This window comes from Chelonoidis abingdonii, chromosome 18 (genome assembly GCF_003597395.2).
Source record: "Chelonoidis abingdonii isolate Lonesome George chromosome 18, CheloAbing_2.0, whole genome shotgun sequence".
Classification (NCBI taxonomy): domain Eukaryota; kingdom Metazoa; phylum Chordata; order Testudines; family Testudinidae; genus Chelonoidis; species Chelonoidis abingdonii.
The window spans coordinates 18960089-18987038 of NC_133786.1; the positions used below are offsets into that span (position 1 = coordinate 18960089).

Below are 26950 nucleotides of genomic sequence, written 5' to 3' on the forward strand. Positions count from 1 at the left end.
ATGGCTGCTATTTTCCTTTGCTTGCCATCCAGTGTCTGTATCATTCTCTGAGTCTAGCACATTAGAAGAGCAACTAGCCTGACCTATTTCAAACAGAAACTCTAACTTTGTCTGGTGACAGCCATACGTTAATTGTGCCCCTAGGATATATCAACTCCCTAGCTAAGGGATCACCAGCTTGAGTGATCCTCCCATATTTCCTCTCTGATGTTTGATAGCCCCGCTCAGAGTTGTCATGTACAAGCCTCCTGAAGATAAATTTGGGGGTTTAATGGGATAAGTGGCTTAATTCACTAGTAATGAATAGTGTCTGGTTTCACACACAAGGGATGTTATGTGAACCTGCCAGCCAGCCTTGCAGCCTCAGCCCCACTTTCCAGCCACCCCAAAAAATTCAGAGTCAGGGGCTGCTAAAAGCAGCTTTAACTCAAAGACATGCCTACAGTGTGATTTTAAGACAGGCTTTTCATGTTCGTTGCCCCAGCTCTATGATGAGCATTTTCAGTCTGACCTGATCCTTTTAACAAGAATTGGTTTGCTAAAGTCAGTGGCCTGCCCAAATTCTAACCCAGATAATGACTTTCAGGGTCCTTAAATCCCCCCTTCTAGCTTCAATCTGATATTTCTGCTTTACTTTTCAGCCCAGGGCTCTGGTGCAGTATTGCTGTGCATGTCACCCCCCACATCCTGGGGGCTGTAAAGCCACCGGAGAGCTCCCAGACCCTTCCCCAGTTGCCTGGCCTGGGTTTAAAACCAAGATTCCAGGAGCCTCCTGCCGCAGCACATACATTAACCCTGACTCATGCAGGAAAGGGCCTTTGCACAGCCCCCTTTTGAGTGCACCAGAGGCAGCATCTCCTGCTAACACACTCCCTGTAGCACAGGGACACTCAGCCTTTCCAGGCTACTGCACCCCTTTCCCGAGTCTGATTTGTCTTGCCTACCCCCAGCTTTCACCACACTTGAAAAACTACTTGCTTACAAAATCAGACATGAGAAGACAGAAGTGTCACAGCCCACTAGAATTGAACAGCAGCTGCCTCTCTCATTTTTGTCTTATAATTATAAAATAAATCAATCATAATATAAACATTGTACTTACATTTCAGTGCATGGTATCTAGAGCAGTACAAACAAGTCATTGTCTGACATTTCAGTTTGTACTGACTCCACTAGGGCTTTTCCTTTAGCCTGTAACAAAACTAGGCAAATAGTTAGATGAGTTGATGTACCCCCAGAGCTCCTCAGCATACACTGATAGAGAACCACTGCTGTAAGGGACTGGGGGTGGGGTCCCAGAACAAGCCCCTTATAGTGATCTGGGGTAAATCCCTAACTCACCACAGCTGGACCATCCCTGCCCCCTCCTGGCTTACAGCTGTGGCCTTCCCCTACTCAGGAGAGAGAGTTAACCCTCTCCCTGCCAACCCCGGCCCACTCCCATCCCTTGCTCTGTCTCTGGGGTTGCTAACGCACCTGGTGACCAGGCAGCAAGTGCCAGAATTCCGAGGCCCTGCTCCCTGGAGCTGGGCGCTGCCCATGCTGCGCTCGCTAGCCCTGCATGCTCAGTGGGGTGAGGTGCTGAGCCGAATCCCCCATGCACAGCTGTGACAAGCCAGTGCAAAATGCCGTTCTGGTCTGGCTGCACTGCAGTGCACCCACTTGGGCCAGGCGTAAGTGAGGATATGAGATGCCAGGCAGGGAAAAAGCAGGCCTGGCATGTCAGCCCAGTCAGCCACTGTGACGAACTGGGACTGTTCCTAATGTTTGCTCTGAATACTGTGTTGGTGCCTCAGTGTCCCCTAGGCAGTTCTTAAGTATCTTGGTGGTGGGATAAGGGTGTGTGATTGCTACAGAGGAAGGGGCCAGTGCCCCTAACTGCCGGGCACTCTGCCTCCTAGCAACTGATGGCCTGGGCCCCTCCTCTGCAAAGGTGCCAGCTGAAAGTGTTGGAGACAAAGGGATCAGGTGACCTCCTGGCCCGGGAAAGGAGCTGAGCAGAGAGGAGGGGCTGGAGGGAGGTTAGTCTGGAGCTACCTGGGGATAAGGAGTGAAGTGCAGACCTAGGGGTCTGGCTCACTGCCCCCCAGAATGGACCCGGCCGAGGGGTCTGGTTCGCTGTATCTACAAGCTCTGTTTTAGACCCTGTTCCTGTCATCGAATAAACCTCTGTTTTGCTGGCTGAGAGTCACGTCTGACTGCAAAGTGGGGGTGCAGAACCCTGTGGCTTCCCCAGGACCCCGCCTGGGTGGGCTCGCTGTGGGAAGCCCACGGAGGGGCAGAGGATGCTGAATGCTCCAAGGAGAGACCCAGGAGGTGAAGACATGTGAGCTTCTTGCCCTGAACAAGTCTGCTCCAAGGGAGAAGAGGCTCCCCAAAGTCCTGACTAGCTTTGTGGGGAGCAGTTCCAGAGCATCGCCCGGGGACTCCGTGACAGCCACCCCCTTCTGGTGAGGTGCATGAGACATCTGACAGCCATAGCGCATGAGCTAGCTGAATGGCTGCTATTCCCGGGTGTACCTGCACATGGATGAACAGACAGGCTGCAGGCAGCCCAGATTCCCTACCCCGGCTCCCCAGGTCTGGAGCAAACACTATCTGATTGTGTCCCCACCACCCCCCATCCCTGTATGTGTCTTGCTGTCCCCACCTCGAACGTTCCCGGACAAGCCCTCAGCATGGCTTCTGCAACCCGCTCTTCTCGGGCCCTCCTGACCCCCTTGAGGCCAATTGAAAATATTGCTGCCAAGATTATTTTAGCTTGTGACTGGGACACTCTTTATGAGCTTCTCCACTGGCTTCCAATTTCCCCCTGCATCGAATGTCACTTCCAGCCTTTGCCTGCACGTTATTGACAGTGTAGGGTAACCAGAGAGCTAGTGTGAAAAATCGGGACAGAGGGTGGGGCGTAATAGGCACCTATGTAAGCAAAAGGCCCAAATATCTGGACTGTCCCTATAAAATCGGGATATCTGGTCACCCTATTTACAGAGTGACCCCATCCCTGCTTCTTCGCTCCGTGGCTTAACGCCACGTCTGCCCATAGACATGCCGCCCGGCCCCTCGCAAGATGAATCTGGTGTCTGCAGCCCTGTCCACCTGCGAGCCAGCAAGTGGAGGCCAGATGTTCCTCTCCCTGCTGCCTTCAGCCTCCTTCCCCAGTTCTCAGAGCTTCTGTCTGACTTAGGGTGAGCCGCCATTCTGATAGTATCGGGACCATCCTGATATTAGGGGCTTTGTTTTATATACGAATCTCCCCCAACTCTCTTCCCCCCCCCCGAAAAAAATGTTTCACACTTGCTCCCTGGGCACGTTCATTGGACTTCAATTCTTGGCCTGGTCTGAATGGCCAGTACGGGCTCTCAAGGGACGGGCTGTGTCTGTGCAGTGCCCAGCACAACTGGGCCCTGCTCCAGACTGGGACCTCTGGGCAGCACTGCCATACAATACTAATTATTAATGTGTATAGGTGCACCTGTGTGTGTGTGTGTGTGTGTGTCTGCGCCCAAGTGCATGTGCTCCTGTGGGTGGGTGTAAGCCTTTGTCTGTATGCACATACCCACGCCCCCGTGTGTGTGTGTGTGTGTGCGCGCACGTGCCTCCGTGCAAGTATATGTGCATCAGAAAGCTTGGCCTGGGTGTCAGTCCACCCCATGTACTTGTGTGCCCCCATCAGTTCATGTTTGTGCCACTGTGATTTGTTCTTTAATTAAACCCAAAATCCGTTGTTCTCTGTTGCATTATAACAATGTGATGGTGAGTCACATTTGGGGCCTGACTGAGTCCCTTTAAGATTTCTGCTGTCACATCAGCACTGAGGCCCTGTGCTAGTGACACAAAGGCAGAGCACCTTCCTGCCTCGAGTGGCAGGGAGCCTGTATTATGCAACAGGTTATCAATCCAGAGTCACTCTGCTGCAGAAACATGAAATAGCATAGAAACTGCCCCTCTGGCATCATGCTGCCACTAGCACTCCTTTCAGAAGAGGCTTCCATGACACACTGGAAGTTTCTTTAACCCACTGGCAGGGATTCAAAGTCCAGCAGGCTCAATGTTTTCAAAAAGGAAGGTAACACTTGTTTATTTCAGTGCCTGGTCACTGCAGCTGCTAAGCTCCCGAGGGCGAATATGGGGCCGTTGTCAGTACCTGGAGGACTTAGATGCTTGTGCCGCACATGGAGGCAGACTTGATCTGAACTGTCTCCCAAAATTCAAACCCAACCAAAACTTTTGCACACTTTCAGGTAACTTTTCTACAGTGTTTTTCCAGTTCAAAGGCCTCAGAGGTCCCTCCAGCAGACAGGAATGGGTCTGGATAAGCCTAAATGGCACTAGGAAGTCTCTTTGATCATCAGCTACGTTTTACAGAGCCCAGAACTTACATGAGGTTTAAATAAGCAAAGCGCTTATGCAAAGTGAAACTTCTGAAGTTTGGCCATCAAAGTAACCACCATTAGCATTATAGTTTGCAGGGTTGCTGTAGCCATGTTGATCCCAAGAGAGAGACAAGGTAGGTGAGGTGATATCTTTCATTGGACCAACTTTTGCTGGTGGATTGTACAAGCTTTTGAGCTCCACAGAGCTCTTCTTCAGATCTGGGGAAGGTGAGCAGCGTGTCTGAGTTTAACACAAGCTGGGCAGATTGTTCAGCATAAGGGAGTCACACAGGCTGCAGAAGACCCCTTAAGCCAAAGTGGGCAATTAAGAGCTAACAGACTGAAGCATTACAAAGTGTTTCAATGAGCCATAAAACCCATGTCTCTATGAAGTCCATGTTTTTTCGTGTCTGGCTGAGTTCTGACTTTCAGTTCCCAGGCTCACCTTGTGAAAGTGTGGGGCAGGTTTCCTTTGCGGATGAGGACTGGGAGAGTAGATATGAAGAGACTGCGTTGTGAAAAGTGTTTGTCCCCCGGTGATAAGCTGTTTTTGTCTTTTAGCACAGGAGTAGAGCTGGTTGAAAATCAGAATTTCTGGCCCCTAGGACATTTCAATATTTCACCAGTTGTTTTCTTCCCTAAGCAGGGCATAAAGCGGAACCATCATTCTGCACTGAATGGACAGCTCCACACATTTCAATCTGGAAATGTCAATGTTTTGTTTTGGCTCAGTTCAGCACTGGATGGTAACCTGCTGCACTACTGCAGTCCCTCATGGCGTCTATTACCTCTACCATGGCACCTATTACCTCTACTGGAATAACTCAGTGGTTTGAGCATTGACTTGCTAAATCCAGGGTTGTGAGTTCAATCCTAAAGGGGCCACTTAGGGATCTGGGGCAGAAATCAGTATTTGGTCCTGCTAGTGAAGGCAGGGGGCTGGACTCAATGACCTTTCAAGGTCCCTTCCAGTTTTAGGAGATAGGTGTGTCAATTGCCACCTATTCTCAGGGGCGATAGGAAATGCAGGCCTGTTATTTACCAGGCTGCACGTGGCAATGGACTGTATTGGTAAGGGATGCAAGGAGAGTATGGGCCACGATGCAAACTGCAGACACACACACACAACTAAAATTGATCAATTTAAAGTTTTATTGGGGATAGTTACAAGGGGTAGGGGAGCAGCGTATAATTAGCTAATAGAGTTAATAAAACTTAAAACACACAATGACTAAAATATCTAATAACAATATTTATAAACAAAGATGCAGCATTTAGTACTAATTGATACTTACAAATACAAACCAACGCATAACGACCGGCAAACGTAGAAACACTGTTAGAAACACATGAGCTGAGAGAGAGGCTTAAAGGTGATCAGGCTCAGTTACGAGTGTACACAGGATACACAGGATTCATTTTTCTTTCTCCTCTCCCTGCCTGCACATGGCAGGCCGGCCTAAAGTACCTACTATGACATCATAGAAGTGTCATAGGGGACGGGGCCCAAAACCTGTGTGTGTTCGTTTCTGATTGGCACAAGCAAAGTTTACACCAAGTAAGGGAGCAGACGCCTGAAAGTCTGGCTTCGCACCCAAAGGGTGAGGAAATGCATATTGTTATAGAATGCGTTCAACACTGAATGACAAAAGAAGAGGCCAGGGCAATACCGGTATGGGCAAGTTCTACAGGATGCAGACAGGAACTCATCTTAACAAGGTGTATCTCCAAAAAAAGAAAGATCATCTCCCATGATGCACTGCCGTCTTGAGACTCCCATGAAGCTGTGTGGAAACTTTTGAGTTTGCAGAAACTGAGCACTGAAGAAACATTTTGATAGAAACTTCCCAAAGTCAAGAACGAGTAGAAAGCAATTCTACGCCTTAGCCAATGGGAAACTGCATTTCGGACCTGGGACGGGGCTCCCCCTGGCACAGCTGCACTGAGCTGCTTCCAGAGTGGGCTCAACCCCTGCCCTTTGTACACTGGAATAGGTGGCTAATGGCTCAAGCATTTATCTTTCACTTGTGGGATCTGGGTTTGGTTCCTACAATGCCCCAGCTTCTGAGGTTCCCAACTGAGCCCCTGCTGGATGGTGGATTCCAGGACCTCCACTTATCTCCAGAGCAAGCCAATCCGCTTGTGTGGCTGAAGCATGCAGTGACTGCGCCTTGGCCTGCTGGCACCACGCTGTGCAGTGCTCTGAGATGCCAGGATGCAAAGCACCATTGCGAAAGCAGCCACCAGACAGACTCCTGACCTGGCCAGAGCCCTGGACAGTGCTAGCTCCACAGGCTGGCAGTGCATCACAAGCTCTCCCCAGCTCATTTCAGTAGCAGGCTTCCTACAGCTCTTGTGAAGACCCAAGCAGCAGCAGAGCTGCACAGACATGCCCTGTGGCCAGGGGATTTCCCACACATCCCTGACATGCTGCACCCCTTTTTTAATTGCTTTAGTGGGCAGGGAGGGTCCTAACTATTGGAGAAAGAGTCATCTTGCCCCAGTGAATTACAGCAAATCTCTTACTCTGCTGAGAGGGTTGGGATCTTCCAGGCATCTGCAGCTCAAAGACAAGGAGACACTGGCAACTTGGAGGAGAGTGTTTCAGTCCATTACAAAGAAAGCTGTGAGTTTCCAAGTGCTCCAGGTCACCCTTTAATGTTCCCAGCAGTAAGAAGATGAGCTACAGAAAGCCAATTACTAGCAACCTTTCCAGCTGCAGAGGAAAATTCAAGGCTAAATGCACATTTGCTGCCACTTTCCTAATGGGGCCTAATCACACAGGCGGCTAACGCTTCTCAAGGAAGGCGGGGTTAATGCTGGTTCCTGAAATGTACAGCTTGGATTAAATCCTATTTGCACCCAGAATTGGGGATCCCCTCCCCCACCACCCAACACATGCACACAGAGAAAGAGACCCACCCCCCTTCCCTCCTCTTTGCCATTCAGATTATTTCCCCTGAAAATCTGATCAGAAACATAGGCCCAGGGCTGGTTCATTATTCACTAGGAGATATTCTTGCTGGGCACAGTGAGATGCAGGTGACCTGATTCTCCGCTCACTCACTCCACTGTGAACTGGGAGTAACCCCACTGAAGTCAAAGGGGTGACACCAGTTCCACAGCAGAGTGAGAGGACCAGCAGGCCCAGGGAGGCCAGCTGCTTGGGAGGGCACAGTGCATTGGGTCAGAGCGGTACAGGAAAACCCCGTAAGAATTCTTCCATTCCCAGGCCTTTGCTAGAGCTAGCGGAGCACAAACGCCTCCATTCCAGAGCACCCAACAGCCCCTGTGAAAGCTGCAGGAGCATCCCAGTATCCCAGAGAATGCTGGGGCACCAGCCCTGTGCCTGAACTGGCCAGCCTGCCTCTGGGCTAAAGAGTCAACATTGTGGGCCCAGGTCTGACCGCACACTGGTTTTACCCTCTCGCTCCATTAACAATGGCATGGACGCTGGCAGGACTGAGAGGAGCATCAGGCTCCTCCTCTCTCACTGTCCATGAAGCCAAGCAGGCAGGGGGGTTTGGGTCACTCACTGCCCACAATACACTCCCCTGCTGGGGGCAGCACACAGGGGTGTGCCAGCAAAGGGGAGCTGGGTGCCACACCCAGCAACCTGCTCTCTCCCCACACAGCCACACTGGTGCAGGCCGTTTGTGCACTCAGCCTGAGATCCCAGAGGGCTGGGTGCTATACAAACCCTGCAACATTTTCCATTACGTTTTCCACTCTCGGGATGTTTTGTTTTTAATGCACGTTTGTGGTTAAGAGCAAGAGGCCAGGATAACACAGACTGCAATTCCTCCAGTTTTCAGCCCAGTGTGTCCTGCTGGTGACCTCGAGCCTGGCCTGCGCCCCTCCTCCAGAGGACAGCGGGGTCCAGAGGACAGCGAGTCAGCAGACCTGAGCTCTCTAGGCAGGTCACGCCCCTGGCCTAGCTCATGGTGCTGACCGGGCTCTGAGGTGCTACCTAAGAGCTGGGTATTGTCATTACAGGGGCATGTCACACTCCAGCCTCGGTAGGTATTTTCCCTTTGTGGCTCAGTGCTGCTGTTTGCCTCTTCTTGCTGGCTGGCTTGATCTAGGAGTAGGTCAGGGTGAGTCAATCCCTCCACCGCCCCAGGAGGTGACACATTTCCGGGCAGAGGCACCACCCCAGCAGTGCGGATGCTGTGAAGTGTAAGGTGTCAGACACTAGCCAGGTAAATGCTTTGTCTCCTCCCCCTCGTCTGGCCAGACTGTGAACTCAGCAGGGCAGGGACGGTCTCCGAGATCTTGTCTTCACATCGACGCACCATTTTCATTCGTGCTTTAGATATGGACTTAAATTGGTGTAACTTGTGTTTCCAGACAAAGGCCTTGTCCTGTTTCTGTACAGAGCCTAGCACAACCGGCTCCAATCTGCGCACTTGCGGCAGGAACACATCATGGCCATGCTGTCCGGCTGAGCGTTCAGAAATCATGAGTCAGGACCCTAGCCTGCAGGACAGTAAAACATATCGGGGGTGGGGTTCTGTTCACTTTGTGCTTTCTGAGAGTTTGGGGTCCCATTCGCTGCAAACATGAGTATGAGAACTGGCTCTGGCCCTGGCCGATGGCAGGACAGTGGGCTAGACGGGCCCTTGGTCTGGCTGTCCCTAGGAGGGCATGGAGGGAAACTTGGAGTCTGACTTCTGGCAGGTGTAACAGTCAGATAGCCAAGGAACAGAATCCAACACTGATTATTTGTAAAAATCTCATGGTTTCGGGGGCCTGACTCGTGCTTTTGGAACACTTCGCATTGTTAACACTGGGTTCTGCCATGTCGCACTCACTCACATGGCTGCTTCTGGCCAGGCAGCTGCGTGGTGCGTTTTTAAGGCAGCTCCCATTATATCTGGAATTTTCTACCTTTCCTCTGCTCCTAAACTTCCCCAGCAGTCACAGATTTCCTCCCTCGAATTCCAGCTGGTATGTATAATCCTGTGCACCAGGACACACACTGTGTTGTATTTGGCACTGCAGCAGTGCACCTCCACATCAGCACCGGGGAGCAGGGCAGCGGTGCTGGGACAGACACCAGCTGGATCGCTTGGGCAGGTCATTTTGAAACCATAAAAAAAAAACCCATCAGATATTTCTATATGATACAAAAAACTCATTAACAAACCATTCAAATCCCCTCCACTGACAACGGCGAGAGGCTCTAATGACACGGGCCGTTAGCTGCAGAGGGAGCTGCGTGTGGATGTTGACAGAACTACTCATTACAGCCTGCAGGAATGGTGAAGGGCAGCCCTGTGGCTAAGGCATTGGGCTGACCTGGTTCTGCCACTGACCCCCAGGGACCTTGGACAAGTCACTGGCCTTCTATGGGGAGCATTGTCCTTCCTTTTTCCCAGCCTGTGTCCATTTAGACAGGGAGCTCCTCAGGGAGCCTCTGCCTCTGACCAGGGCTTGGTACAGCACCTAGTCATAAGCGGGGGCAGAATGCACAGGGGCTGAACCGTGTGAGTTTCAGCCTTTTCCCTTCCAGTGCCATGTCCTGCGGCACTGGCCTGCCCGTCCCCCCAGGTTCTGACGCAAAGGGTTGGAGGAAACAGGCCTAATGTTTCCGTTTACAAGACAACAAGAACTGTATAATTTAAAGACAGAAGGGACCCGTCAGTGCAGGACTGTGCCTTATAGGATATTTTCAAGTGCTTCGTCAAGTCCAGTTTTAAATGTCAAGTAATGGGGCTTCAGCCACTTCCCTTGGGAAAATATTTCACCCACTCACAGTTCTCACCAACGGGACATTTCCCCTGATGTTCTGCTTTTATTTCGCATCTTGGTTGTTGGCAACATGAATTGACTTTGATGTTCTGGAGGCATTGTGTTTTCAGGGCAGCACCAAGTCATAGTCCTCCGGCCAGTCTGTGCTTGAAGGGCGATCACTGGCATTTTGCCCCGTGACAGCAGAACAGCGCAGAGGATCGCACTGCACCTGGAGCTGTTAGCAGGAGAAGCCACAGCCCCACTAGGCGCCTGCCTCGTCCTTAGTCACTCTCACTCTGGGAAGAGAAAGGGGAGGAGAGCGCAGGTTAGACAGGAAACACCAAAGCTTCAAGCAGCACGCATGGATCTGGGGAGCGACCTGCTCCAGGGTTGTGTTGCTTTCCATGTGCCACACAGCCTAGTTCCCACTGGTTTCAGTGGAGTTGTGATACACCACAACTGTATAGGCAGCGGCACAGAGGCAGAGTGGTGCCATAATCTCCGGGATAGGCAGCGGCACAGACGCAGAGTGGTGCCGCAGGGAAGGGTTGTTTTGGTCAAAGGCACCAAGTCAAGCCCCAGTCTTCGGGGACGCGCCAGGGGATCTGTAGCACCCACAGCGAGCAGACAGGGCCCCGGGAAAGGCTGGTGTTTATCATGGCTGCCTGGGCCAGCCTGGAACCCGCGGCTCTGCAGTGTTATTGCAGCCCAAACCCTGTTTTCCTGTCTAACCACCTGTCTGCAACGACAGATAATGGGATAAATTCTGCCTTCAGGTAACTCCCCTGAGCTTGACACCATCACTCTGGAGTTACACGGGTGGGATCAAGAGCAGACTCTGGCCCACTTAGCATTGCAGGGGATGAAGCTTTCACCCCATAACTCCCAATGAGGATCTAGTGTTCACACTTTTCCTCATTTCCCTTCTTGCTGCCTCTTTTTCAACAGGGGCTCCCAAGCCAGGGCACTACCTGGAGGTGAGGCGTGTGCTTTGCCAAGGGACCTAGGGCTGATGGCAATTCCAGCACAAGAGTCAAGCCACCAAGGTCTGTCACATTTGTTTGGGAGCCATCTGGAATTCTCAGCTCTCGCCCAGGGTGACCATGGCATTTGCCTGCACACATGGAGCAGAGGCAGATGCTTTTCCCCACTGGAGCTCAGTCCTGAGGCCAGCTCACCTCCATTTTGCTGTGAATCCAGCTGAGGAGCTCTGTAACTTGAGTGTAAACCCCAGGCTTGTTCTTCTGGCCACAGCCAGTTCCCCAGCTCGTCACTCCAGCCACGTACCACCGGCTGTTATCCTCGCAGACCAGGGGGCCACCGCTGTCACCCTAGAGCGGGAAGGCAGAGTCAAGAGAACTCGAAGAGAGACCCCACCATGCACTTGGTTTGCACACAGGTCTCAGGTCAATGCACAGCTGGTGCACACTCCAGAGGTGCCCCCATCTGCAGTGCCCAGGACACAGCACGTCTCCAGGAGCAGCTCGTTCACATGTCTGTGCTAAGACGAGGTTGTCTTTGGATCAATGTGGTGCCCACCCCCACCCCTGCCCAGGGCTGCAGGCCCTTCCAGACTAACATTGGCAGAAGCCTCACCTGGCATGAGTCTCTCCCTCCTTGCAAGTACCCTGCACACATCATGCGGGGGGTCAATTCGCCTTCATACACGCTACTGCTGTTGCAGATCCTGTAGTCGATCAGGCTCACTTCCGCCTCCCGCAGCTTTGGGGAGGTGTTCTCTGGAACAGTGACAGAAAGGAGACAGGTGAAGCAGTGCCCTTGGCTCACACACCGAGAGCGAGTCCCTGGCCACCTGCTGTCACCACTAGATCGCACGCTGCAGGTCCCTGGCACATCCCAGCCATAAACGAAGGTGCCGCAGGGGTCGCTGTAACGTATGATTGCACTGAATGGCGAATGAGCTCTTTGTACTACAGAATCCCACAGCAGGGAGGTCATTGGCTCTTAGCCATGCCCACAGAACGGTAGTCTCTGAAATCACATGCCCCGTTTCCATAATTCAGACCACTGGGCTTCCTCTCACAGACGTCTTCATGGTGGCTTCACAGATTAAAGTCACGTTAGCAAAACTGGCCACCAGTTTTAGGCATGTTCATTGTGGGGGTCCTCAGATCGTGGACCCGCTGGGCCCTGATATTACAGAGGTGCTGAGCCCTCCAGACTTCCAGCAACAGCATCTCAGCACCTCTGAGAATCAGGCCCAGGTTCAAAATTCTGGCTCCCCCCGTACTCCACAGCACGATGCGTAGCTGCCTTTTCGGTGCTCCCCCGTGGTGCCACCCGGCTGGACTGAGGCCACGGCAAGGCCTGTGGCCCCTCCCCAAAGGGATGTCGGATTCAGTCCCCACTCTCACCTTCGTCCTCACTGGTTTTGCCAAAGCCAGTGATGAAGCACGTCCTCCCGGCCCGGAACGTCTGGCCAGACATCGGGAGACAAGCGGGGCGGACCTGCCCTGGAAGACAGGAAAACACCAAACAAAGAAAGAGTGACTCTGACACGCACCAGGGAACAGCTGCAGTCACTGGTGTTCCAGCAGCCTCCACAGGGAGTGTTGTTCTCTGACGGAACTAAGTCGGGTCTTGTCCCACTAACCGTCTGTCAACGGGTGACCCCCCTGGAGTGCCCTCCTGTGGCAGGCCATGGCAGAACTGGTGCATCTGCCTCAGTTTCTCCTCTAAGGTACCCCAAGAAGACTCTGCCAGGCTCTCCTGCCTTGGGCTGATTTTTTACAAAAGCAAAGGGATTGTTTACACTATATCACCCCAGGACAAGTAGTCCTTCAAATCACATAGCTTCTCAGCCACTGACGTAACATATGCCATGTTCCGGCATCTTCCGCCACACCAGACTCTGTCAGCCCTCCTGTGTCCCGGAGCCAGGACAGCCGCACCAGCCCTTCCGGTTGGAGTGCACCCACTCTTCCCAGCCTCTCTGCTGGGAGATCATCCGCACCAGGGAGCACCCATCGCGCCCCCTTGCTGGTCCCCTGGGTTCAGCTCTCCAGCATGTGGATGCCAGTGGGTAAATTTCTCCGCTTCTCCCCCGCCTTCAGCCCTCTCTGGTGTGGGAAGGTCAGCCAGCAACCCCCTCTTGCTGCTCCCCTGCCTTCCCCCATGATAGACCTCCTGGCCCTGGCAGCCCTCACCTGCCCCTTTTCCTGCCCCTCGCTTAGGCGGCTCTGATTCACCAGCTCTCTCCCTCAGATTCTCTCTGGTCCTTCACAGCCCAGGTCTGCCCTGCCCCCTTGCCTGGACAAAGGGGAGCAACTGTTCCAGCACAAGGGAGCCAGGGCCAGCCACCCTGTGACATCCTCACTGTGGCCAAGCCAAGCGAGAAGGCTCAGCAAGCATCGGCCTTGGCGCACGTCCCCGTGGGCTGGGAGGCATGAGGTCCATGCCCTGCGTGCTCCAGGAGCCCCATCCTAGCACACACCACGTGGCGATGGCTATCAGACCGGTCCCTGAACATTGGATGCAGCCGTTTTCAGATTACACGGAGGGAAGGGAAGAGTCTTGGCTGTAATAGCGTTTGTATGGTGCTTCCAGGGGGTGCATTCATTGGGGCTATTGGGGTGTCATTCCCAGGTCATCTGCCCAACATCCCATTAGCCAGACCCAAAACTGAGCTCCATGAACATGCCTACAAAGCCCCCAGGACCCATTTTTACAGGTATAAATCATCAGATGTTCTCTGTATGGCTCAGCTGTGCAGGGCTGTTCACCCCACATGCCCATGGTGCCGGAGGGATGATGATAAACACCCATTTAACAGCTCAGCATTACCACCTCAGCCTCCTGTCTGCCCGGTGACAGCTCTCAGCCCCAGTCCTGCCACCAAATGTGCAGAGGGTCCCTTTGCATGCATAAAGCCCCACTGACTCTGTAGCCCGCTGCAGGTAGCCAGCATTGTGCACATGGCTGGGCCTTATACTGATTACAGTCAGAAAAGTGCCTGTGTAAATCCGGCACCTTCTTACCCACAGCCTCTGCCTCCGCCCCTACTCTTCATGTGGCTTGGAGTCAGACTTCACTGCCCAAAGATGCCTTAGCCCCTGCCTGGCCTGTGGAACTGGTGCTGCTCTGGGAAAGGGTGCTGGAGTCTGTTCTGCCTCAAGCACCACCAACTTAGACACCTGAGTTCTGCACTTCTGGTTATGACGGGTGAGGCTGGTGGGACCAGGCCAGATGGCAGCGCTGGCACGGCGGTTACAACAATCACAGTTCAGATCTGGAATCGCTGGGAGAGGCCTCGCCTGGTACTGGATTCTGACTGTACTTGCCCTTTTCTCCCACTTAGTGGGACAAAGGGTGCCTTCTCCCCTGAAATGTCTGCCAGCTTCCTGTCAGTCCTTCCTCGCTCCCAGGAACAGGAGCACCTGGCTGGCCAAGTTGAGCAGATGCACCGGCCCTGCAGCTCCCAGCCTGAGGAGGTTGGGAATTAGCCTCACCTGATATTGTTAAAGGCGTGGCGAGTTTCACCAGAGCGATGTCATAGTCGTCGTGGTCGTCGCTGTAGTTGGAGTTGATGATGATCTGGGCGGTGGGGATGCCCTTGGCAGGATGGAGAAGGTCGGAGGCCCCCGCGTACACTTTCCACTCATTGAGGATCTTCACACTGTTCCTAAGCAGACGCAGAAAGGGGAGTGTGATGCAGTGACCGCCCTGAACAGCAAATGGCCCAATCCAGGCCAGGCAAGCGCAGGGGCAGCTCTCACACCAGGTCTGGAATCTGCCATTGTCTAGTGCCATCGCCACGCTGGGATTCTGCACAGTGTCCTTACTGCACGCCCAGCTCAGGGGCCAGCAGATTAGAACTGAACCCTGCTGTCTACAGAGATATCAACAGCAACTTCTGGCAGCCCTCAGCAAGCTTCTGGTAGCCCCCTGTTCTTCTCACATGGCTGGGTTTTCAGGCCAGACTCCAGGCTCCCTCCAGCACTTCGTTTCAAGGACTAGGGTTAAACACTTGGCACAAAAAACCCTCTCCCTGTTCTGTTCAGATCAGACCCTGCTCCCTACCAGCTTCTCCATCAGGCCCATCGAGGGTTGGGTCGCTCGGCCTAATCCAAGCGGGACTTATGTCTGAACCTGATCCAGGTACGCAGGTCAGTGCTTTAATTCCCCGTTCTCTTATCTACGGCACAGATCTCGGCTGTACATTCTGCATGGATGCTGATTTCTTATTCCAGCCATTGGCCCCAGTGGGCGTATTTGCTATTAGCTTTGTGTCTGCACACCCCCAGCCGGGGATGCTCCCACCTTACAATAATTACATATAAACCAGGTGCCTGTGCAAGGATTGGCTGCTGGTCTGCGCTGGAGAGCTGCAGCTGCTTCAGGAGCCGGCCTGGGCTGGAACACAGCTGTGATCCTGCCCTCTAGTGGCTGACAGCTAGTGGAAATTCTGCCTTAGCTCTTGTGGTGCAGCTGCCCGTTTCGGGTCCAAAGTCCCAGCAGGGAGAGGGAGCCAAATTCTGATCCCAGGTGACATCAGCATTGATCCAGAGTGACTCAAGCTCCAGCAGAGTCCGTCTGCATTTCAACACTGTGACCGAGAGTGGAACATGGCTGCCGATAATTCCCATCTTTTCCGGTTTTCCTCACCTAGGCACTTCCCCTCACCAGCTGCAGCCAAACCAACCCTTGCTGGTGGCAGCCAACACAGCCAGTTAGCAGGAGCACCACTTACATGAAGAAGCAGTGGGCAGCTGTCAGCACCCACTGGGTATCAATGACTGTCCCCCCGCAGATGTGGCTCAGCCCATACTGGAGACTAACTTGCCAGGGCCACTTACTCGCCGAAGCTTCGTTTCCCCCAATGATCCGGCCAGAAGTCCTTTGTCCACAGCCTGGAGGAAGAGAAACAAGCTGAGGAGGCAAATCTTCCCCATGGAAGCCTGAGGGGTAACTCAAAAAGGTCCATTAGCTTAGTCAGGTGCCTCGACAGGAAAATCACGCCAGGCCCAGCTGCTTGTTACGGGATCACGTAACAAATCGCACACCTGGCAAAATGTGCTCACGGATAACACAGAAGACCAGATCAGTGGCCCATCGGTTCCAGTATCCTGCCCCCAGCTGTGGCAGTGGCTTTCTGCTTCAGTGGAACTACAAAGAGAACCCAGTAATACCCTAGACAGCTGTACAATGCTGGCTGCATGCCGAGGAGGAGAGTCTAAAGTAATTCAGCCTCCACTTTTCAATCCAGCTGGACAATTGGACTATCTGACCTCTGCGCCTTTGAATTGCATGGGCCATTACTTATACCCACAGTGAAACAGGGTAGCTATTATGCTAAGTAATATATATTCCACTAAGCTGGAGGGATAAGAAAAGGGGTTTTTTATTTAGATATCAGTGACAGACACCTTAAAAACCCGTGAGTTGTGACAGACAGACAGGTGGATACAAAGATGAGTAGAGTAAGTTAGATGACAAGTTCTAGGGGCAGGCCCCTGGTATTTACTTTGATACGGAAAAGTGAGCCGTAAATGGACAATAGCACAGACTGATATTTTCAGTCTGCCAAGACAGAAAGAAAGAAAGAATCAAACAGTGTAAAACTTTGATAAAGAAAAAATGGCAGTTGACATGATGTCACAAGAGATCAGTTGAGCTGATCAAAATTTTGTGATCTTCAGTTAAATTTTGAATTTTCAATGAAAATTTTCAATGAAAAAAATAAAACCCTGAAAAGTTTGGATGAAAATTCTCTCACTTTTCCAACCAAATGCTGAGAAACTGGGATCTGGCAACATTTTCAAAACCCAGTAAAACAATTTCAAACCATTTTCACACCAGTTCTTTGAGTGGTTTCGAGACCCGCTCTAGACCCAGCTCTCCTATCACCATGTCTATGCTTTATGGCAATGGTAAAAGCTCCCTCTTACTTGTGCATCGGAGAGAAACGTATTTTCCCGTGGGACACTTGGAGCTGCAGGAGAGAACAAAACAAACAAGAGACAAAGTCAAACACGGGCCCACGCTGAGACAGCACAAGAGAAAGAGTCCGAGTGGATGGTCCCTCACCCTCCCGCCCATCCTGACCTGCTCAGCCAGCATGTAAGTAACACAGATGCTCTCCTGTTGTTCAGTAGAGGGGAATGGGAGTTCTCTCTACAAGATCATGTCTCCCTTTTACTGCCTAGAAAATCCCTTCAGGTTGCCTCTCTCTGTCTTGCAGCTGTAGCCCCATCCCTGGCAGGTGCACAGAGTGGCAGATGGACACGGGCTGACTATTTTGGAGCCACTCCAGATTTACGCTGGTGTAAAGTGAGACCAGAGTTGTTTGTTCCAAGGGGCTTAAGCTCCCTTAAGTACCAGGAACCTGTGGGCCATTGCTAAAGCATGGGCCACTCTCCAGCAGGCTCAGACCTGCCCTGACTTTCCTTGGGGGCGTGTGAAGTTTTGTCTGGGTTCCCACTGGAGAATGAGCGCAGGAGCTAATGGCACTTGACGGTTCTTTCAGAAATCCAGCTGACGGGAGACTGCTCAGATTGCTCCTCTGGCCATTAGCACTCCCATCCCATTAGGGGATCAAACCCCTGCAGAGCTCCGGCCACAGGCCTCCCCTCCCTTTCCTGGAATTGCTGGAAAAGCTGCCATGGTGGAGGGGCTCTGTGTGTCCCCCTCTAAGCAGGGCTGCCAGCTTGGGCCAGAGCGACAGACCACCATCTCCTCTCTAAAGCCAGGAGCCCCATCTTGCCAGGCCATTAATCATCTCCGGTTCCCATCCCTGCCTCCCGTCCTGTAGGCAAGCCAGCATCGTATTGCTCTGCTGACCACTCTGCACTGAGCAGGGGTTCTCATTCCGGTGTTCACAGCGAACTCAGGCCTTTTTCCCAAGTTAGTTCAGAGGGGACCGTGCAGCCAGTGCCGTGGGCAGAGAGGAGCCCTAAATGGACAAGGGGACATGGGGCAGAGCAGGGAAAAGGCAACAGATCCTCTTCATTACCTGTTGAGACTCTGCTGGATCGTGGGATGCTCCTTGGTGACAGTGAGGCTTTTGCCAAGGAAGGAGGCTGGCACGTACTCCGTGTGAGACATGCTGGGAGGAGACAGGACATGTCATGCTGCCAGGTTTCCTTAACTCTAGCTCAGCAATGGGAAAATCAGGCATGCAGCAGAGGGGCTAAAATCCTGTAGGCCAGAGAGGGGCATCTCCCCTCCACTGCTGCCTCTCACACTGAACTGTGATGTGGTCCTGGCACTTGAACCCCACAAAGCGCTAGTTCACGAGTCCCTCAGTCTGGATTAGAACCTAGGTGTTCACCCACTGTGCGTTTATGACAACCCCCTATTTGGGTCACCAGAGGGGCTGGAACCCAAGCCCCCCAGAGCAAACAGCGAGGGCCTCAAAGGTACGGCTACACTGGAATGAAAGATCCTTGGCACGGCCACAGCTGGCCAGACTCAGCTGACTTGGGCTTGCGGAGCTAAGGCTGCAGGGCTAAAAATTGCTGTGACCCTCCCCCCTCACAGGGCCCCAGAGCCCAGACTCCAGCCTGATCCCAAACATCTACCCCACAGTGAAACAGCCCGGCAGCCTGAGCCCCATGAGCCTGAGTCAGCCCCTGGGCCAGCTGTGGGTGTTTCGGTGCAGTGAAGACAGAGCCATTAGCAGGCCCTGTAGTAGTCTGACGTGAACCAGCCACTAGGGGGGGCAAAGATCCTGACATGGGTTGTACTAGCCAAGTGGTTCTCAAATTTTGGTACTGCTGACCCGTATCACACGGCCAGCCTCTGAGTGCGACCCCCCTTATACATTAAAAACTCTTTTTTGTATATTTAACACCATTATAAATGCTGGAGGCAAAGCGGGATTCGGGGTGGAGGCTGACCGCTTGCGACCCCTCCCCCCATGTAATAACCTCACGACCCCCTGAGGGGTCCTGACCCCCAGTTTGAGAACCCCTGCACTAGACCTAAGGCTGGTCCATCCCAGGGATTTTTGCATCAGTGCACTGACAGGTTAGCCATACAGGTGCAAGTCCTAGTACAGAGGCACTGCACTAGTGTAGAAAGTTATTTGCACCATTGCACCTGGGTAACCTGCACCAGTGCAAGTCACTTCTTGCAGGGGTACTGCGCGTCTGCACTGGGGGGCAGTTTGCAATGGGACAGCTACACGGGGCTTTCCCACTGTAGGCCAGCCCCTTGATTCCCCTTCCAATAACAGCCATGCATGGCAGTTCCGTTCCCTGCCATTCCCAGCTCAGGTTCCCCTGGCTGCAGACCCCAGGGGTGACTTAGCAAACACCATACAGGGAAGGTGCAGAGAGAAACAGGAGAAGTCCATGCAACCCTCAGCAGCTAGCAATCACAGAGCAATGGCAAGGGAGGGGGGAGTACCTGGTGGCAGGAAGCCGTCGTGGGAGAGATTTTCAAAGGACAAAGGGCTGGTAGGGGCCCAGTGGCAGTGCCTGGGGGCTGAGCACTTCACTCTCCCTTGTGCCTTTGGAAAGCTCCCCCTGGATACAGAGCAGGTCATTTTGAGCGTGGGCTGGGCTCCTCTGGCTTCCGTCCCCCATCACTACACACGTAGTGCCTGTCCCTGGGGACTTACCTTTGAAATCCCAGCTGCTGGCAGGTCTTCTTGGAGAAGGAGTCGTTCCAGGCATTGCTGCAGACAGGCAGCCACTGATTCTCGGTGCTGGAGTAGACGTGGAGCAGAGACTGATCCCACCTAAACCGCACTGCAGGCACAAAGGAAGGAGACAGCAGAATCAGCAGGGGCTCCAAGCAGCTCTGCAGCTCCAGCTCACCCTTAGACAGGCACCCGGACCCAGCAAAGAGCCCAACCCCCTTGCACCAGGACTGAACTTGCACCGTTGTGTCATGATCGTGCACAAAAGCTAGCAAATGACCAGCCTGATTCCCCTCTCCTGCCCTCAGGCGTAAATCAGGAGCCGCCCCACTGAGCTGACAGAGTTCGACAGGTGCCAGGCCACGGCGGGGTGAGGAGAACCCCGATGTGCAGTGTGACAGTGAGCTCCACCCCAGCACCAGGTCACAGCAGGGAGCAGGGGCAGCTTAAGGCAGAACTAGCATCCTCCGGGCAGCCCCGGCCAACGTGCCTCACCCTGTTCACTGGAAACGAGTGCAGGAAGAGCCCAGCCCAACACCTTTGTCCCCTCCAGCCCTGGCCTCCCTGCAGGGCTGTCAGCAGTGCCCTACGTGTGCAATTGGTGCCAGTTCTGAATCCCCCTGGGAATTGGGAGCAGCAGCTAACCCCACACAGACCTCACCAGAGTCATCACATGCACTAGCCTCAGGCACTGCCCAACATGTGAGAGCAAAAATCAGGTCCGTGGCTACACCCTGCTGGCCCAGCCGCTGCCCCCTCTCATGCCAGGAGCCTCAGCTCCTCCCAGGTCCTGAACATCGGGGGTCTCAGCATTCCCTGGGCCCTGGGCCCTTGTGCCATCTTTGGCATCAGTGCAAACTCCTGCCCCAGGGATGTGGTCACATCTGGGGGCTCGCTCAGAGCCTAGACCACAAGGCCCTAAGACAGGGCATGGATGAAAGCAGCAGCCTGACCCTGCGGGACCCCTGCGTCCCAGGTGTGTTACCACAGTCCAGCTCATCGCTCTTCTGGGAGCAGTCGACCACCCCGTCGCAGCGCACTGCTTGGTGGCTGCAGCTCTCAGCCGGCTCCTTGTACAGAAAGTTGGTGTTCGACCGCCAGAACAGGACTGCAAGCAAACACACAAAGGAGAGCTGGAGACAGTCGTGGTGGGGAGGTCACCTGCGCTGGGAGGGGATATTTCCTGCCAGCCAATTCCATTCTGGACCCAGCAACTCCTTCATCCCAGACACCCCAGCTGGGGCATGGTCGCACTCCCAGACCTGCGCTAGCTGCATGGGCATTCACTGCATGGGCATTTATTTGCCGCAAGCAAAACTTGGGCTGGATTCTTTGGAGCAGTCACTGTTGTGGTTGCTCCAAAGTCCCCGTGAGGGGCATAGAGAGGATGCTCCCTAGGCGCAATCCCCCTCACATGGTATCCTGCCCCAAGGTAATCCTGCCATTGTTTGCAAGCAGTAAAGAGCAGGATCACTTGGCCTGATGCCCCTCCCTCCAGTACCTCCACACTCAAATCAAGTGATTGTAGACTCAACCCCCAGCCCCCATATCAGTGCTACAGCCCGCCCCAACCCCCACCCTCCATGAGGAACTGTCTGGAAAACTGGACACAGACAAACTCGTTCTGAAACCTCCAGAACCTGGCCCCCTGGAAACGCAGCCAGGCTCTGCCCCTAAGGGTCACGGACTCAGACGATGTGTGGCCCATTTATGGTTTGTGCTGGGTTCAAGCAAAGCATGGTAGTCGCTAGGAGGAAGCAAGTGGAAGTCGACTGAGTTTCCCTTTGCAGTTTTGGGCTCCTCTGAGCCAGAGCTCAGAGGGATGTGAATCCACATGGACGACACCCAGAAGAGAGTTCACAGCGGAAATGGGCCCAGCCCAAACACTCGATGCAACGTCTGAGCCTGGATCATGGATCACAGTTCAAACCTCAGTCTGTTATGGGCCAAACCTGACTGGGCATCTTCCGAGCCGGGGTTCTGCCCCTGGGATCTCAAGGTCAGATCCAGAGTTCGGTTTAGGCCAATCTCTAGTTCACCTGATCCCCACCCTCATCCCTGGCAATCCAAAACTGCTGCATTTGACTCAGCTCCATTCCAAATGCATTCTCACTTCACACAGTTTTAATTTGCATCTGCAAAATACTCGCCCAGTAAAAATGCTCTAAATCCACTTGATACTGCAGGGGCTCAACAATGCAGCTGATAAAAGGAAAACTAGCAGCTAGATTTGACAACGAAGTTTAAAAAACCAACCTCTTCATTATCTGTAAAATCTTTCCTGTCTCTGCTGCTGTTTCCCTTTCTGTTTGGTGAGCTTTTACTAATTCCCTGCTGGCTGTGTTCCTGGCACAGAAATTAACTCACAGTAGGAAGCACTGTGCTGATAGCTGTGGACACACTGGAAAATATTTGCAGGAAATGGAAAGTGTTGGGCTTATCTAAACATCTAACCATCAGCCTCTGATTATTTGGGTGCATGTCACATCTAAAACACTAGGCAGAAGGGCCATAAAGAGAAGATGTTCTAATTTCCTAGTGAAATTCTTTGCTCCCAGGTGTCCAGCAGATGTCAGGAAAACTCAAGAAATAGAAGGATGGAGGCATCCCATCACCTGGGCCATCTTTCCAGGAATCACATCCTTAGCACTGCAGCTGCACTGCCTCCTTCTGACAGCCAGGCAGTGCCATTAGGGGCTAGCCTGTAGCTCCCAGGCTGTGGCTGGAGTTGACAGGAGGAAGTAGGAGGAGTGGGGACCAGCTGAGCTCCTAATTAACTCCCTTCTAGTCTGTTATCAGTCTCAAATAAATGGTGTTAAACCAAGAAGTTGTATATGACACAGAAAATAGGGACCATAAATCTCTAGTCTGTGTCTATTAAGCTGAGCCCAGAGTGGAACATCAGATCTGAACTATCTTCAGTCTCGGGGGAATTTTGGACCCATGTCAGAAAATCCCAGCTCATGCTCCCCTCTATAATGGCCAAATCTGAACAGCCTTGAACTTTAGGGGAGCATGGGTGCTGACGCAAGCTTTACAACTCAGACCTATGTCTCGCTGCATGATGGGACAGGCCAGAGGTAGCATATGCTGGGCAGGTTAAAGAATGTGAGAATGAGGAAATGGCTTTCATTTCTGGCTCCCCAAAGCCCACTGGAAGCAGTGAGAGTCTTTGTATTTATTCAGTGAGCTTTGAATCAGGCCCTTAAGTACTTGTCTTCTTTCAGGGTGTGGTGTCAGTTTCCCTCCTGTTCGCATTTCTAGTCCCAGAGCCCTGCTGGCAGGCCAGTAGCTGTGCTTGGCCTGCCCAAACCCAAAGCTAGGTGACATATTTCCCCCCGTGGGCCAAGCCCCTGGATGGACGCAGGAACTTGGTCTGCACCCCAGGACATGCCAGCTTTGCTGGAGGCTAACAAAGGGGAAAGGACTTACAGAGCAGGATGAGGGCAATGAGCAGGACTATCAGAAAGGAGATGCAAAGGATCAGCACCAGCCTCTTCTGGCCCATGCACGACGAGACCTTGCACCTTGCTGCTGGGGACACTGGGGATTGGGATGACAGAAACACAGTCACTAGTGCACATGGTTGCAGACACATTCCCATCCAAGCTCCTCCCCAACAGAGAAGAGGGATGTTCAGCCCTTTGGACATGGTAGCTGTGTTACCTAGGCCCGTGGAGGCATGTCTGGGGATGTGCGATTGCTCCTTCGCTAGCAGGCATGTCATTTCTGACAGGTGGGGAAGCAGATGTCCCTAGCACACACCATTCCCGCTACAGCCCAGGGATCCCAAGCTAGCTGCTTCCCACTGTGACTAGAGCAGCCTGGGCAGAGGCATCCCAAGGCTTCTCCTGACAATGCGCCCAGGCTGCTGCTAGGGCTGAGAGGCTTCATTCTCCTAGCACCTTCATTCCTTGGTCCCTCTGCTGAGACTGACAACCCAGCTGCTCACCACAGCATTTTCTGGGACCCAGAAACGCATGTCACACAGACCGCCGCACAGCAACTCTCTGTCATGGCAGATGTGGGCTGGATTTGAACTGGCAGCCTCCAGGCTAGATTGGCCCATACCATCGTTGTCCCCATTATGGGTAATTTTAGCGTAAGCCCTGATTCTCACAGGCAGGATGTACAGGCCATCCACGTCACCTCCCCATTCCTAAAAGCAGGGCGCACCCCGCCCTTAGGCTAGGTGCAGAGGTGATCCACAAGGTGCTGTGAGTACAGCGCCTGACGCTAGCTGGGTTGCCTGCCATGGGGCTTGGCTCCCTCACAAGTTGGTAGAGCCAGGCCACAGGCATCTAAGTGAGTGCAAAGAGGTAACATACACCCCTTACACATCGCTCTGCAAGAGGGTAACGTACACCCCAGCGCATTCCCTCCTCTCCTACTACTGCTGCCACAGCATCCCACAGGCCGCAGGGAGCCTGCCAGCTTCCTGCTGAGGTTGTTCCTTTTAGCCAGTCGGGGTGACAGGACTGTCGCCGGCAGCAGTCCATATGAGACTGTACCATCCAGTCCCATCTCCCAGTCAGCTCTCCCAGGGTGGCGGGACCTAATGCATGAACGACGGGGGCTCACAATTCCAGGGCTGGCTGGAAGCACATGCCCAACCGCTCCAGGAAGCAAGGACTTCCTAGTAGCTGTAACTGCCAAGAGACCTGCCCCACCCATCTTACTTGTGTTGTCACAAGCCACGTATCCTGGTGGAGCCGGTCCAGACTCTGGAGCACACGGCATGATGTTGCTCCCACGGACCCTTTCTCGTGGATGTGCAGACGGGGTGGCGATGGGGTGACTGGCTCACGCGGCATAGGGGTTGGGAAGGAGGCTGCTGTTTGACAGAGCCAGTCTGATCTGTAGGTAAAGAACACACCGTCACTCACATAATTTGCTGGAGATTCCCAAAGGCCAGCCTGGGTGCCCAGGGACAACTAGAAGACTTGCCTTCATGAAGCAAGAGCCAATGTACGCAGCCAGGAAATCCCAGTAACATGGCTTTCTGACGGAGCTTGCTGGCGTTGGTAGCTGAACATCTCAGTAGATGTAGCTCCAGGGTACAACGGGCCAGCTTATGGAGGCAAAGAAAGCCCAGAGGTGCCTCTTCCCAGAGCTCTTGCAGAGCTGAAAAACGCTGAGCATCTTTGCAAAGAATCACACTGCATCACTCCTTTTGGAGGCTGCCAAACAAATTTTTCAAGCTGATCACCGAGCTCAGGGCATCTGATTGAACATTTGGTACTCAGCTCAGTCACTGGTGGCTCGGTTCCCCATACAGTGCCTCAGTGTCCATGTGAGCACCCAGGTGAGGAATTAGGTGCCCCAATTTATGTACCCAGGTTTGGAAACTGAGTCTCTATCATTATATAAGTCCTCTGAGTCACTCATTCAGAAAATGCCAATGTAACTTCCAGTTGTTAATTAGTAACATTTCATAATTGGTGTTCCAAGCCCGAAACTTCCTGAGCCCTGGAATGCTGCTCTGCGATTATGTCACAACTGATCGGTGTGAACACGGGACCGGATATTTATCTCCTCTACTCAGATTCATCTCTCCTGAGTGCTTTATTAATTTAATCCGGATACGTGTGCCATGTTCCCCCATTTCTCCTTGGACAGAGCCTGAGCTTTGAATTTAGAATAAACGTTTTTGCTGCTAATGTGGTTTCTGTTTCAAATCTCTGGCTAATTTTAGCAGTAAAAAAGTCACATGCAACAGAGAACTTGCAAAAAGAAAATGTCACTTGTGCAGTGAGAGAGCCCAGGAATGGTGCAGCAACCACCAGAACTTGCTATGAGTCAGCCCCTTCGTATTGTATCTGCAAAGGGGAAGCAAGTCAGACGTTTATGGCTCATAAACATTGAGTTCAAACCGGGAGCGGCTCCAGACCCCAGCACGCCAAGCGTGTGCTTGGGGCGGCAAGCCACGGGGGGTGCTCTGCCGGTCACCGCAAGGGCAGCAGGCAAGCTGCCTTCGGTGGCTGCTTGCGGAGGGTCTGCTGGTCCCGCGGCTCCGGTAGACCTCCGGCAGGTGTGTCTGCGGAGGGTCCTCCGTTCCCGTGGCTTCGGGGGAGCCGGCATGGCGCCGTACTTGGGGCAGCGAAATGTCTAGAGTCCCCTGTGGGGGAATACTCAGCCAGGGAAAGAAGACAGAACCGTTCCACCATCAGGGTGGGCAGCCATAGGCGGCAGGTTATATATATTTGGGGTGCCCGAGCACCAGGAATACTCAGGGCTGGGGGCCCTGCTCCAGCAATATTTGGAGCTGGGTCTCTCCCCCGGCCCTGCCTGGATCAGGGCCAGCCTCTGCGGGTTTCCCCACCGCGCTGCCGCATCTCTGCCTGGAGCGGGTCCCGGCCTCCGCCTGCCACCCTCCCGCTGCGTGTCCCTGCCTGCTCCTGCTGCCGGAGTGGAACGGCTCCCGGCAGAACTGTTCTCTGCTGCCCCAGAGTCCTAGGGCCTGTCACCTGCTAATGGCAGGGCGGGCTGCCCTTACCCTGCCCTTCCACCCTAGCCCTGAGCCCTTCCAGCGCTCCAAACCCTTCATCCCCAGCCACAGCCTTCATCCCCCCGCACCCTGATCCTCTGCTCCAGCCCTGAGCCCCCCCGCAGCATGAACCCTCATCCTCAGCCACAACCCTCATCCCTTCACACCCTGATCCTCTGCCCCAGCCCTGAGCCCCCATGCAGCATGAACCCCTCAAACCCAGCCCTCATCCCCCTGCACCCTGATCCTCTGCCCCAGTTCTGAGCCCCCCCGCAGCATGAACCCCTCATCCTCAGCCCCAACCCTCATCCCTTCACACCCTGATCCTCTGCTCCAGCCCTGAGCCCCCCTACAGCATGAAACCCTCATCCTCAGCCCTCATCCCCCCACACCCTGATCCTCTGCCCGAGCTCTGAGCCCCCCCGCAGCATAAATCCTTCATCCTCAGCCCCAACCCTCATCCCTCTGCACCCTGATTCTCTGCCCCAGCTCTGAGCCCCCCTGCAGCATGAACCCCTCAAACCCAGCCACGGCCCTCATCCCCCTGTACCCTAATCCTCTGCCCCAGTTCTGAGCCCCCCCGCAGCATGAACTTCTCATCCTCAGCCCCAACCCTCATCCCTTCACACCCTAATCCTCTGCCCCAGCTCTGAGCCCCCCTGCAGCATGAACCTTCATCCTCAGCCCTCAGCCCCCCGCACCCTAATCCTCTGCCCCAGCTCTGAGCCCCCCTGCAGCATGAACCCC

The 26950-nt window shown here is 53.5% G+C and overlaps 2 protein-coding genes across 4 annotated transcripts in view; both read right to left on the reverse strand.

Moving 5' to 3' along the window:
* The window catches only part of LOC116822944 (T-cell surface glycoprotein CD3 delta chain), a 341703-nt gene that overhangs the window by 86882 nt on the left and 227871 nt on the right, over positions 1-26950 (reverse strand). The gene's annotated exons all lie outside the window — the stretch shown is intronic.
* TMPRSS13 (transmembrane serine protease 13) overlaps positions 9917-26950 on the reverse strand; it is an 86440-nt gene continuing 69406 nt past the window's right edge. For 2 of the 3 annotated variants that reach the window (XM_032777189.2, XM_032777188.2), the window contains exons 2-13: positions 24396-24573; positions 23149-23259; positions 20702-20824; positions 19696-19825; positions 18085-18177; positions 17021-17064; positions 15823-15982; positions 14582-14754; positions 12488-12586; positions 11709-11851; positions 11291-11443; positions 9917-10408 (exon numbers count right to left, since the gene is read on the reverse strand). In XM_032777189.2, coding sequence (XP_032633080.1) covers positions 10394-10408; positions 11291-11443; positions 11709-11851; positions 12488-12586; positions 14582-14754; positions 15823-15982; positions 17021-17064; positions 18085-18177; positions 19696-19825; positions 20702-20824; positions 23149-23259; positions 24396-24456 — 1305 coding nt within the window. In that variant the 5' untranslated portion in view covers positions 24457-24573 and the 3' untranslated portion in view covers positions 9917-10393. The remainder of the gene's footprint in view (positions 10409-11290; positions 11444-11708; positions 11852-12487; positions 12587-14581; positions 14755-15822; positions 15983-17020; positions 17065-18084; positions 18178-19695; positions 19826-20701; positions 20825-23148; positions 23260-24395; positions 24574-26950) is intronic. The other variant, XM_032777190.2, reaches the window with a different exon arrangement.